General features: G+C 44.4%; 1 protein-coding gene across 1 annotated transcript; it reads left to right on the forward strand.

Annotated features, from left to right (window-relative positions):
* Positions 1-400: 400 nt before the first annotated feature.
* On the forward strand, positions 401-11314 carry MAGT1 (magnesium transporter 1). Its single transcript, XM_081964029.1, has 10 exons — positions 401-555; positions 2940-3109; positions 3980-4097; positions 5034-5174; positions 6503-6643; positions 7410-7499; positions 8019-8082; positions 8593-8667; positions 9145-9235; positions 9631-11314. The coding sequence occupies exons 1-10, from the start codon at positions 451-453 to the stop codon at positions 9644-9646; spliced, it is 1011 nt and encodes a 336-aa protein (XP_081820155.1). The 5' UTR covers positions 401-450; the 3' UTR covers positions 9647-11314.
* Positions 11315-13275: the final 1961 nt, after the last annotated feature.

Raw genomic sequence — 13275 nt, forward strand, 5'->3', positions numbered from 1 at the left:
ACTGTGACAAGAAAGGTCGTAAAATGGAGCAAAACTCTGTTAACTAATGTTTCACTTTGCAAGATAAATGGTGGGCTCTATTGTGGTCGTAAGTCGAGGACTACCTGTATTTGCATTCTCTCTCCCATTGGGACTCGCAGCACTTCCTCAACCCCCCCCCGCCCCGCCCGCAAGAGCTGTAGGCGGGGCCACGGCGATTTGGACGGCAGCTCCGCCCCCGCCCTCCAATCACATCGCACCAGATCGCCCCCTTCTCATTCGTTGAAGAGCCTCCTGCACCCTATAGGTGAAAGGTCGGATGCTGAGCGGAACCGGAAGCGTCACGGACCAATGGCGGGCGGCGGAGTGGCAGTTTGACCAATCAGAAGCTGGGCCGACTCCCCGTGTGACCAATGGGAGCCGGGCTGCCGGTGCCGGCCGTCTTCCTCTCTCCCTCTGTCTCTGGCGGCCATGGCGGCTCCGCGGCTGCTGCTCCTGCGGGCCTTGATGCTGGGCGGGCTGGGGCTGCTGGTCGGCTGGGGCGGCTCCGGAGTGGAGGGGCAGAAGAAAAAAGAGGTCAGCGGCGCGGCAGACTCGGGCTCGGGGCTCGGGGGGTAACCCGAGGTCATCCAGCCGCGCATCCACCCTCGTTGCCTGGGCGAGGGGAGGCCCTCTGAGCATGCGCAGAGAAGGCCAGGCAGGGGAGGGGCGTCCGTGGGGGCATGCGAGGAGACCGGTGGGACCCTTCGAGGCTGTCGGTGGCGGCGTTTCGCACGAGACCCGGGCGGTCTGGCCGTCCCTCCGCCTCTCGACGGGAAGAAGCGCTTCAAGCCGAGAAGAGGGTGCCTCTGCGGGCCTTCCTTCCGGGCCTTCGCTGCCGCCTTGTCGGGAGGGAAACCGAGCCGCCTCTCAATTGTGGGGGCTCCTCAGGCAGCCCGATACTCGCCAGGGAAGGTCCCCCCACCCCGAGGCCGGCCCTGGGACCCCGCCCGGCGGCGGGATGGGCGCCCCTCCGCCTGGCAGCCCCGGATGCGCTGCCCAGGGAGCCTCGTCCGTCTCTCCGGCGGAGTTCTGCCCAGAGGGGGGAAGGATCCTTCAGGCGTTTTCTTTGCCGGGGCCCTGCGGTATAGGGCCTCCCTGCCTTGCACCGGACTGGCCAAGGCTTACAATAGAATAGAATGGGAGTAAGAATAAAAATAGAATGGGAATAGGAATAGAAATAGAATAGAATAAGGAATAGGATAGAATAGGAATAAGAATAGAAGAAGAAGAATAGAATTGGAATAGAAATAGAAATAGAAATAGAATAGAATAGAATAGAATAGAATAGAATAGAATTCTTTATTGGCCAAGTGGGATTGGACACACAAGGGATTTGTCTTTGGTGCAGATGCTCTCGGTGTACATAAAAAGACAGGATACATTTGTCAAGAATCATAATCAACAACTTTAGGGTCGCTTTGAACGTATGCGAATCCGCATATATTAAAATGAAATTCGGTTGCCTGCAGCTCCCAAAGGGTCTCCTCCCCCTCCAATGTGCATGACATGAACATAGCACACGGGCTGAAAAGGCAGGGAGGGAAGATGTGGCTGTAGGTCTATGGAGATTCTCTGTCCTCCAGGCCACGGTGGACCCAAAGGTGCTTTTTTTCCCAAGAGGCAACTGGACTTTCTGGGTTTTTTTTTCTTTTGAAGATGTTTTGCTTCTCATCCAAGAAGTTTCTTCAGCTCTGACTGGATTGTGTGGAATGGAAGGATTTAAATTCCTTGCAGTCTTCAAAGAAAAAAAAAACAAAGTGCAGAAGTGCTTCCTGAAAAAAGCATCATTGGGACAACCATGACCTGGATGACAGAATCTCTACAGACTTTTAGCTATACAGTTTGGGATGGACACCTTTGGAATGGTGTGGGAATAGGAATGGATTTCCAGAGAGAAAAAACAATTGCAGACTACAGGAACCAGGAGCACCAACTCAGGTGACCCTGAGGACACAGATAAACCTCCTAGAGCTTCAAGGACCCTCTAAAAGGATGCAAATGACCAGCTGTTTGCAAGGAATGTAAGTCCTTCCCTTCCCCACTATCCTGTCAGAGCTGAAGGAGCTTCTTGGATGAGGAGCCAAACGTCATCAAACAAAAAACAAGAAAGTCCAGTTGCCTCCTGAAAGAGCAACTTTGGGACAAGACGTGGCTGTGTTTGCACAATGCGTATCTGGCATCCTTCGCAGAGTTAACACATGGCAACCTTGGTGTTGATCCACTTTGGAGGGTGGTTGCTGAGGGGGAGGGGGAAGAGCAGGATGGATGGTATGCCAGGATAGGAAAAGTGATGCATAAAAGCAACAGTGTAGTTAGATTATGTTTTTTTTTAATTTACTGTTATAAACAATGCAAAGAACATAGCTAATCCTTTCTTATTTTTATGAATAACTCAATGCCATGGACGTAGCTAATACTCCTCCTTCCACCTATTTTCTCCACAACCACAATCCTGCGAGGTGAGTTGGGCTGACCGAGAGTACCTGTCCCAAGTTTTACCTAAGGCAGGACTAGAACTTGCAGGCGTCTCTCCCCCCCCCCCAGTTTCTTTCCTGAGTTTATTTTTAATTTGCAGACCCTTATTTTTCATATAGGTGTATTGTGCAAAAATAATGTGAACATTTGTGTGTTGTTGGGCTTCTTTCAATCCTGTGAATTTGCTTGCAGATGAACTTGACAGTGAAAGGTGAAAGAGGAAAAAGGGTGGAAATTGTGGAATGCCACGTGAAGAGAGATAATCATATAATCCTGTAGTATTACGGATTTACCACATCATGGTAAATTAGTGAGAGCCAACACTTCTTGTGATAAGCTGTGATGTGTATTTAAGTGGAATGAATTAACATTTAAACTGTGACCATTTGGATGCCTGAAAAACGGCATGCGTTTTAACATTGCAGAATTTCTTTCTAACCTAGATGGTGCTTTCTGAAAAAGTAATCCAGTTGATTGAATGGACTAGCAAAAGATCAGTTATTCGACTGAATGGGGACAAATTTCGACGTCTGGTAAAGGCACCACCAAGGAATTATTCTGTGATAATAATGTTCACTGCCCTTCAGCCTCACAGACAATGCGTTGTGTGCAAGTAAGAATTTCAGTTATTTAGAAATTCACCATATTACCCAAAGAGTATACTCATTAGTGCTTTTTAAGAATTTCCATGCTGGGATTATGCTTGTTAAAAGCTGATAAAATAGCCATTGTGAAATGTTTAGCGGTCCTGGGTGGAATTATGTCATGAGTTGTAGCATGTATAACATGGTTTAGCAATCAAGATTATTATGACTGGATGTGTTATCTTTGCACCAAACGGGGAAGTGAAGGCCCAGATATTCAGAAGCCATCACTAACCTTGATAGGAACATATAGAAGGCAGTAACAATTCTTTCCACGCCATTCTGAAATTAAATTCTAGCTTCTCAGGCCTGAAGCACATTTGTTCTCCTGTGTGCATAAGTGCATGCATATTCACAGATGTGGCACAGGCTTGAGGGATCCAACATAATGAGCTGCAAGAGCTTTAGTTTGTTTTAGTGAAATCTAAATGGTGCCTAATTTTGAGTTTCACCAAACAGCAATGTACCACCTTTATAGAATCAAAAGTCACATATGGGCAGTCACATTTCAAACTGCAATCCGGTTCAGGATAGAGACAGTGGTGGTGGGAACTAAATTTGATTAAATTGTTTTAAATTAAATGTAAATGTGAACTAAATAAGTACAGTTAGGTAGATTTCTATACATTTCCTTATGTATATTTGGTGGCAAATTTTGGAAGGGCTCTTGGTGCTAATTTAAAGCTTTGCAGGATCTAAATGAGGCAAGCAACACACTTTCTGACAATTGCTAATGCTGGTGCAGGGCTTATGGCCCTGATACCACCAGTGTCCGTGGCTGGGCTTCCTTTCTTCACGTCTGATCTTTCTTCATTAATGCCCTCTTTCATTTCTGACAGACAAGCTGACGAGGAGTACCAGATTCTGGCAAACTCCTGGCGATACTCAAGTGCATTTACCAACAGGATCTTTTTTGCCATGGTGGATTTCGATGAAGGTGCTGATGTATTTCAGATGGTGAGGAGTTTCTTGTGACTTTAAAGCAGTGAGCTTATAGGAATTGCTTACAGGGGTTTTTTGTATGACAAAGGATAGTAAAAGGTAACATTGCTTTTATTTTGAAAAAAAAATTAAGATATTTAGAAAACAATCTGAATCATAATTATTCAAAAAATAACTCCCTAAATATTATTTCTCTTTATTAAAAACACTTTGGATTGTCCTAAGGCCAGTAGAGATAAAGATTAAGATTGTAAGAATGTGAGCTGATGTGGACTGCAATTCCCAGACTTCCCCAGGCAGCATCTGAAAAGTTGCCGAGGTGGAGAAGGCTGAAGAGAACAGTTCTGCAGCACTGACTTTGTGCCCAGGTTAAGAATAGCTGGTCTAGAGTAGCTGGAAGGCTCCAGTGGACAAAAGGCTTTTCCCATCCTTGTACAGGCATTCCTTCACTCACAACCACAGTTGGGACCAGAATGTCAGTTGCTAAGCAAGGCGAGTGTTAAGTGAGTCAGGCCCAATTTTAAACCTTTTTTTTTGCCACCGTTCTTAAGAGAATATGGCTACCCCTGTTGACTTTGCTTGTCTCTGAGGCATGCTGCGAAGATGTCAAAAATCACATGGTCCCAAGACGCTGCAGCTGTCGCAAATACCTGCTTCTTGCTAAGCACTCAAATTTTGATCACGTGACCACGGGGAGGCTGCGTTGGTCATAAACGCAAAGACCGTCATGTCAGTTTTATCAGTTGTAAATTGGAATGGTTACTAAATGAATGGTTTAAATGGACTACCTGTTTAGCCTAATGGCAGAGGAGCTAACATTATCAGTTGTAAAGTAAATATTGCTCCCATAAGCTGAGAATCTGGGTTCTTCTGACAGCATGGATTTAAACTTTGGCATTAGAGACTAAGTTTTCAATTACATATTTTTGTATATTTTGCTGAAAAATAAAGCTCAACATGAATTCTGCTCCAACCTTCATTAATTTCCCACCAAAAGGGAAGCCCAAAAGAGGAGACACTTATGAGCTACAAGTACGAGGTTTTGCTGCTGAACAGCTTGCCCGTTGGGTGGCTGATCGAACAGATGTGAACGTAAGTAAACACCAGACTTTGCCTCTGATGTCATGCTTTTAACTCTTGACTGCCCAAAGAGACGGTCTCTTATCCCATTGCTGCTTTGGGGGACCACAGCTGAACTCTGGGCATCTCCTTCGGCTTCAGAGAGTAGGACTGCCAAGCAAAAAGACTGAGCTGCTTTAATGTTGGTCGAAAGTAGAACCAACTTCCATCTTATCTGCTGGATTTAGTACGATGCCAAAACTAAGCAAAAAACACTGTGTCTTGGATTATTGGGACCACAATTTGGACAGATGAGAACAAATTGTAAACCACAATTTGCCAGATCCGGCCTGCGGGCTTTGAGTTTGACACCTTTGGTCTCTAACTGGATACATGAACCCGTATGGTTTGCATGAAGCAGGTTTTCATGTTTTCATGAAAACAATTATTTTTGTTAATTCCCAAAATGGAAATGTAGAGTGGTTGAGGGATCAGATACTTAAAAAAAACCCCAACACTTCTGGAGTTTGCTAGTTTTCAGATGTGCTCACTTGATGCCAAAGCTATCATGGCAAGTTTTATAAAAATGAGCTTTTTATTATGGGTTTACTATTTGTCTTACAACTCAGGAGTGTGCTAGAATGTGCAGTGGTGCAATTCAGTGCTCATCCCACTTATTTATTATTCAACCTCCTTAGAACATTTGCTTTTTGAATGAACATATTTTGTAAAATTGCTCGGATATATTCTAATAATCAAGTTACTTATTGTAATAGTAATTAAAACATGAAAGTAGCTTGAATATCTAACTTTAGAGGTTAATCCTCATTTTTCTCTGTGGATCATTTCTAATACTTTTTATTACCTTTCTTAGTATAACTTTTTCTTTGGTGGAAAATTGATCTGAAGACACTGCTGGGAAGCTGCTTTGTACAGATTCTCCTCCATCATCCCATTAGGAGAGCAGTGAAATAAGCAGCAGCTATTTTCATTGTTGGAATTATACTATTTATTACTCCGTTTAATTATTTCTGTCCTGTCCCTCAAAAGGTACAAAGACACATATTAATAAACAAAGCATGACATAATCTTTGTTTTAAAATGTTCTTTATATTGTGGATTAGTCATCCCATGCTATACCTGGCTGAGCCCCCCAGCCCCCCTTCCCCCATATAAGAATTCGATGTGCTCCCTTTCCATAAATCATCCAAACATTTTAGAAGCCATGTGGGAGACGTCCAAGTCAGGTGGCATTTTAATGACCCCAGTGCTAAAAGGTTACATCCCACTGGTGGCAGTGAAATAATGACTCTCAGGGTAAGTAGATTCGAGATGACAATTGCAACCTGCCTTTCTCACAGATCCGAGTGATAAGACCACCAAACTATGCCGGACCTTTGATGTTGGGGCTGCTGCTGGCCGTCATTGGTGGCCTCGTCTATTTAAGAAGAAGCAACCTAGATTTTCTCTATAACAAGACAGGCTGGGCTTTTGCTGCTTTGGTAAGCAATCTCTGACATTTTAAAGACCTCTCTTGACTCCTTACTCTACTCAGTCACACAGGCATGCAGCATGAACTATCCCAAAGAAGCTGCATTGGGCATTCCCCCCCCCCCCTTTTTAAAAAAGGGGAAAGAAGGTTTCTGTATTCCTACTTGGGAGTTATTTTTTGCAGGAAACGGGCAGCTCTGAAACCAACATTTTAGGCCTCTTTGGTTCCTTTGAGAATAAATTGATTATTGATAGGATATAAATCAGTGGTGGGTTCCGGATCCCGTTCCAACCAATACGGTTGGAATGGGCCCGATGGCATCCACATGGACGCGCGCATGCATCTTAGCACTTCCGCGAGCCTCCAGCTGCTCAGCAGAGCATTGCACAGGCGCTGTACGTGCCATGCGCGTGCATGGAAGAGCCAAAGGCTTAAAAGACCGGTAAGGAGCTCGGGCAGGCGGCTGGGTCCTCCGGAGCACCGTACCGGAATGGTATCTGATGCTCCGGGCAGGCTCCAGTACGCCTGTATCTGGGCGTACCCGCCTGCAACCCACCACTGATATAAATTATACCTGATTAAATCACACCATTGTGTAATTAACAGCTGAATAGTTTGTCAATGACGTTTTTGAGGTTAACGTAAGAATAACGTTTGAAATAACTGAAAGTGTGAAAAAAGCCCTGTTTGAGGTTAGTTAACATATAGGCCACGTTGCTGTAGTAGGTTTGCTGGTGGCACACGCATGGCAGCTGATTCAGTCTCTGGTTTTTTAGTGCTTTGTTCTGGCTATGACATCAGGACAGATGTGGAATCACATCAGAGGGCCACCATACGCTCATAAGAATCCTCACACAGGTCAAATGGTGAGTTCATTTTTCCTTGATCATTTTCCTTGGCTCCAGGACCTCATCTGATGGGCAATTTCCAAGTTCAGTGGGAGGTAGTGGGGGAGGGGAAGTGCTGCTGAGAGCATTAATGCTGAGAGCCGAGGTGGCGCAGTGGTTAGAGTGCAGCACTGTAAGCTACTTCAGCTGACTGCTAGCTGCAGTTTGGCAGTTCAAATCTCACCGGCTCAAGGTTGACTCAGCCTTCCCTCCTTCCGAGGTGGGTCAAATGAGGACCCAGATTGTTGGGGGCAAGAGGCTGACTCTGTAAACCGCTTAGAGAGGGCTGTAAAAGCACTGAAGCGATATATAAGTCTAAGTGCTATTGCCAATTGCCAGAACTTGCCATTAAATTGTTCTGAGCTCAACTTCATTTTCTAAAGAACTGATTTGGGGGTGGGGGTGGGGGATGATTTTCTGCTCACGAGCAAATGCAGGTTCTGAGCTTTGTTTGTCCCACTGAAGTAATTTCATTTGTTTGATCTCTTTATTTTCCAGAACTACGTCCATGGAAGCAGCCAAGCACAATTTGTGGCTGAAACGCATATCGTTTTACTGTTTAGTATCCTTGAGAATAAACAAAATATGCAAAAGTACAATCAGAAATAGTGTTTTTACAGCCATGTGCTGCTGTGTGATGGTTTTACCATTTAGGAAATGGCCTGCGTTGGGCCGACGGGGAGTGTGCTGCAGATTTGCCCCGACCAATCTTGCCAGATTACTAGGACGAATCTACAGACCCCTCTTACTTAATAATTGTGATTCACTTAACAGCCCATTGCAGCCATGTGATATTCCACTTAACAACGGTGGTGTTTAGTGATTGAGTAGCCAGTCCCAGTTGTGGTCGCTAAGTGAGGAATATCTGTAAACAACACTGCACCCTAGTTGGAATTATCATTCTATGTTATGTTCAAATGACACGCTAAACTTTGGGCAGATGTTTTGTTAACCATCCCTGTAAAAGTGTAGAAATCTGAATGTTTGCAATCATTAGTTAAGATGGGATCTCTCTCAAAGGTGAAAGGCTCCGTTGTGTCTATGGCTGTGGCCTTAACCTGCCTTCTCCCAGATGCAGGTGTCACTCTGGGGATTGTGCTTCTTTATGAAGCCGCTACGTCTGACTTGGAAGTGGGGAAGAGAAAAAGTAAGTATCAGAACCGACAGCAAAATGCTTTCGTTGGATTACATGGCTAGACGCAGGTGGGGAAGAGAGGGAGGGTTTAAACAGTTGCTCAGCACTTCTTAGGATTTAAGTCCACTGCCAGCAGAAAATATGTCCGCCACCCCTCTCAGTTAAAGGGTTGAGGGGTCCTTTCTTAGTCTTCCTGAAGACTTGCCCTCCCAGAGCACTGCTGAACCAAGTGGTGCCAGGCGTTAGAAGGGTTATCTTGGCAGGCCTTTGGGGTACCTCTCCTGCTGCTGCTGCTGCTGGAGCTGCTGCATCCTATGGGGTCCGCAGGAAGTTGTTTGTTATGTAAATGCATGGAGGCAGTGGCGGCCTTCCCATTTTGCAAAACGCCCCCTCCCCTTTCCAATGCTTTTCTGAGCCCTCCCCTCTACAGTTCAGTCTCACGATGTGAGTTTTCGGCTAACATGAACCTACTTTTTTCCTCTTCCATAGTCATATGCATGGCTGGCATTGGCCTTGTGGTTGTCTTCTTCAGCTGGCTGCTCTCAGTATTCAGATCCAAATACCATGGCTATCCATACAGGTATGTGTGTTTTCTATCTTTTAAATACTCTGCTCCAAGAAATAGATTCTTAGTAGAATTATGAAACGCACCTGCCAACTCCAGAGCTTATGGCACACCCAATGTGGGCATAGTTTGGATTACCCTAAGTTCTTAATATAGATAAGAGAACCCCACTCGCCATGTTGTACTTCCTGCTCCCTGCTCTCTACTGTCTAGCATCTTTCCGTTTGGTGTCTTTTTATCCTCCTTTCCAGGGGTGCTTGAAAGGATGAATGCTGCAAAATACATTTGTTTTCGCTTGGTGTCATTAGGATTAGGAAGGAATCGCTTTTTAAAAATTAGATAATGATCCAGGTGCATCCAGACAGATATATTATATATATATATATATATGTATATTTATTTCCTTTCAGCTTTCTGATGAATTAAGAATGTTGCTGTATTGTGATTCGCCAAAGTGGAGCACTGGTGTCCAAGATCCAGATCGTGCTACCTCTCTTTGAAACGAACGAAATCCTTGCACACCTAACCAAAGATCCCTGGTGCCTTGGCAAGACAAACCCTTTGCTCTAAACGTCAGGATGCATATTACAGCACATTACCCATTTCCATTTCCCCGAGGCCAAGGGGTCACTTTGTCTTAAGAACAAGGGAGCCTAAAAAAGGCCAAAAAAGTTCCAAAAGCTTAACTCGGCACACCTCTTTATGCCTTGCATGTGTGCAGGCTTTTCCGGTTCGCAGTTCTGCACGCTGCAAGAGCTTCAGAAGTGGCTCACCTGGGTTGATTGGTTTTTTCAGGCAAGGATGGTCCTTTCATAGGTAAGCTCCCATCGTGGCTGTTTTTCCAGCACCTGCAGGGATTTTATTTCTCAGCAAGATTTCTTAGTCTTGCAAGACCTGAGCATGTCATCTCTTGATATGGGTAGCGAGTCTGATTTTGGTGTTTTGGTTCTGTGCAATTAGGCGATTTGCTTTCGCCTAAAGAATAGAACCAACAGATAAACATATAGGGTGGGAAATAACGGTTGAACATGCTAAGCATTTAATGAGTGGCCTCCTCGGGTCTTTTCTTTGAAGAGAAATGAATGCTGTTGCCATGTGTGAGACCGTTTCCATTTCCTTGGTCTCCTGCTGCTGAACTGAACTTCCTAGAATTCTACGCTGCCCTTCCATCAAACGTGGACAGTGTTGAGATCTACACCACCATGTAGATTGAGCTCTGCAGTTGAGTTCTATTATTGTTGTGCTGATCTTTTTACCAAACACAGTCACCTGCTCAGCTTTGGTCATGGACATTGTCTCTAGTGGGTTGAACTTAATATGCAGTCCTCCACTATGTCCCCAAAAGAGATCACTGGCATTCTTCAAATTATTTTCACGATTGAGCAATTGGGAGGAAGAAACACAAAACCAGAATCTCCTCTTTATCTCTTGTGTAGGTGCTATGTATACAATCCTGGCATTTGTACCAAAATCAAAGGAAAAGTAGATGATGTGGGAAGAACCCACTTAAATTGAAACATTTCTCATTCTGAATCCTGACTAGATGTTAGACATGCTAACCTGTCTAACTATGGCAACGGAGACATACTATTCAATGGACTTTTTTGTTTTTAACTTCCAAGACATTTTGGAGAGGAAAGAACGAATCCCAAAATAAGCAGAGACTGTAATAGCTGGTTTTCTTCAGGCGAGTGTTGGTGCCGTTTGAATAGTTCTCCCTCTTCTCTCTCCCCTGCTTGGGTTTAGTGCTAAGGCTCAGGTTCTCCACAGGAAGGAGACCCCATCCTGGGTTTGGTTTGCATTGGTTTATTTTGGGCAGGGTGTAATAAGGGCTGTGGAAGCTCCATAAAAAGATATTTCTTGAAGTAGCTACTACTGTAACTCGGCTGTTCAGTTGTCTCTTACAAAGGTTTCCTGTATTCAATGACTTTCCAAGTGCCTTAACACCATTGTACTATTTTTCAGTATTTGATTCCAACAATGTTTGAAAAATACATTTTTATATTATTGAGAGCATCCAAGTTGTAGCATGGATATTGAAATGGCTATTATGGATATTTGTCAGCTTTCAATAAACAATTTCTTAGCCTGAAACAGCAATTTGGGGGGGGGGGGGGATTTGACTGCATCTGGAAAACCTCACTGCACAGAGATGTCCTCCTGCACAGCCTTTTCCCCCTCCATTGTGGAGAAGGGACAGCTGAGCACCTTCCTTTCAGTCAGCTGATGTGAAGGTGCCCTCAAATCACCTTCAGTATTGGCACCATTGAGATTCCATTCATTGAGGTCAGGGGTTCCCAACACTAGTGGGCCATGAGGGGATTGCTGATGCAATACTTGCGGAGATATTTGTTTGACCCCCATATTGCAGCCTTCTACAATATGACTCTGAGGTTTCAGCAACTTTGAGACATAACACCTCCGGCAATATTTTGTTGAGAGAAACAAAACTTGGCCATCTTGTACAACTTGTTGTGCTCTATTAAACAAAATAATAAAAATATTTTCCTGAGTGATCTCCATCTAGATACACTATATTGCCAAAAGTATTCGCTCACCTGCCTTTACTCGCATACGAACTTACTGTAAGTGACATCCCATTCCTAATCCATAGGGTTGCAGCTATAACAGCTTCAACTCTTCTGGGAAGGCTGCCCACAAGGTTTAGGAGTGTGTTTATGGGATTTTTTGACCATTCTTCCAGAAGCGCATTTGTGAGGTCACACACTGATGTTGGACGGGTTTACATGGCCTACCACTTTGTGGCTGAGTTGCTGTCGTTCCCAAACACTTCCACGTTCTTATAATACAGCTGACAGTTGACTGTGGAATATTTAGGAGCGAGGAAATTTCACGACTGGATTTGTTGCACAGGTGGCATCCAATCACAGTTCCACGCTGGAATTCACTGAGTTCCTGAGAGCGATCCATTCTTTCGCAAAACACCTGATTCTGATTATTTGGATGGGTGAGCGAATACTTTTGCCAATATAATGTAGGTTGGAGGAATGTTGGCCAAAAATGACTGCGGCTTGAAAAAAGGTTAAAGTTTTGGCTTTTTATATCTCTGGAAAGAAAGGTATGAGATACATGAAACTTTGTGCGTAATAACTTAGCAACACAAGGTTTTAGAATATAAAATGTTATTCTGCTTTCCAATAGCTCACAAATGTAAAGTGTAAAGTTCACGCGTTTTTTGTAAAAATGCCAAAGATAGGGTATTTTCAGCCCACTTTTACAAAAAAAAAAATCCCCTCCTGGAAACTCTGTTAAATCATTCTCATTAGAAAGAGCATGTTTCAACTGCCCTAATGAAGTAGGATTGGTGTTTCATCGCTGACTTATAAAGCCCTAAATATAGGGACAAAGGTGAGGAGGTTGTATGGCAGGGGTGTCCAAACTTGGGAACTTTAAGACTTGTGGACTTCAACTCCCAGAATTCCCCAGCCAGCATGGCTGGCTGGGGAATTCTGGGAGTTGAAGTCCACAAGTCTTAAAGTTCCCAAGTTTGGACACCTCTGTTGTATGGCAACGTCACATGCATTCTATTATTGTTTCATCTTGTTCGTTTTATATAGACATCATTACTACTATTATATTGCATTGGTCCATGGTGACATTGTCACTACCAGTTCAGGCACTTGACCCAGCAACCCCGTCATCATAGGTGGCACATCTGACAGCCATCCAATATGGGCCACAGGTGGGTTTCTTGGTTCAGGATCCCGAGCCTGTACTTTGGTTTCTTCCTCGAGGTTCCAAAGCCTTGTGTGGGTATCTTATATGGTTCCCAAGCCGAAGTCCGTACTGTTCGTATGAACTGCCAAATTCCAACGATCGCTTATTATCGAATTTACGCGCCACATTCTTTAGCGTTGCTTCTGGGAATTGATATTGTAACTGAAGGCACTGGAAGCATGCAAACAAGATGCGGTTCTGTAACCCAACAAACCTCTTGTCTTTCGGGCCAATAAAACGAATGAGCAGGCCCTTGCGGATGCATAAATGTTACCAACGCATCATTTTGTTCGATTGAAATTTCCACGACGTCCGTC

The sequence above is a fragment of the Natrix helvetica genome (genome assembly GCF_964273705.1).
Source record: "Natrix helvetica genome assembly, chromosome: 11".
NCBI lineage: Eukaryota > Metazoa > Chordata > Lepidosauria > Squamata > Natricidae > Natrix > Natrix helvetica.

Bases quoted from the DNA above. Each gene is read 5' to 3' on its own strand.
- MAGT1 (XM_081964029.1), top strand. From the start codon at position 451: ATGGCGGCTCCGCGGCTGCTGCTCCTGCGGGCCTTGATGCTGGGCGGG. The intron at 556-2,939 runs GTCAGCGGCGCG...TTTCTAACCTAG, and splicing joins AGGGGCAGAAGAAAAAAGAG to ATGGTGCTTTCTGAAAAAGT. The intron at 4,098-5,033 runs GTGAGGAGTTTC...TGAAAAATAAAG, and splicing joins GTGCTGATGTATTTCAGATG to CTCAACATGAATTCTGCTCC.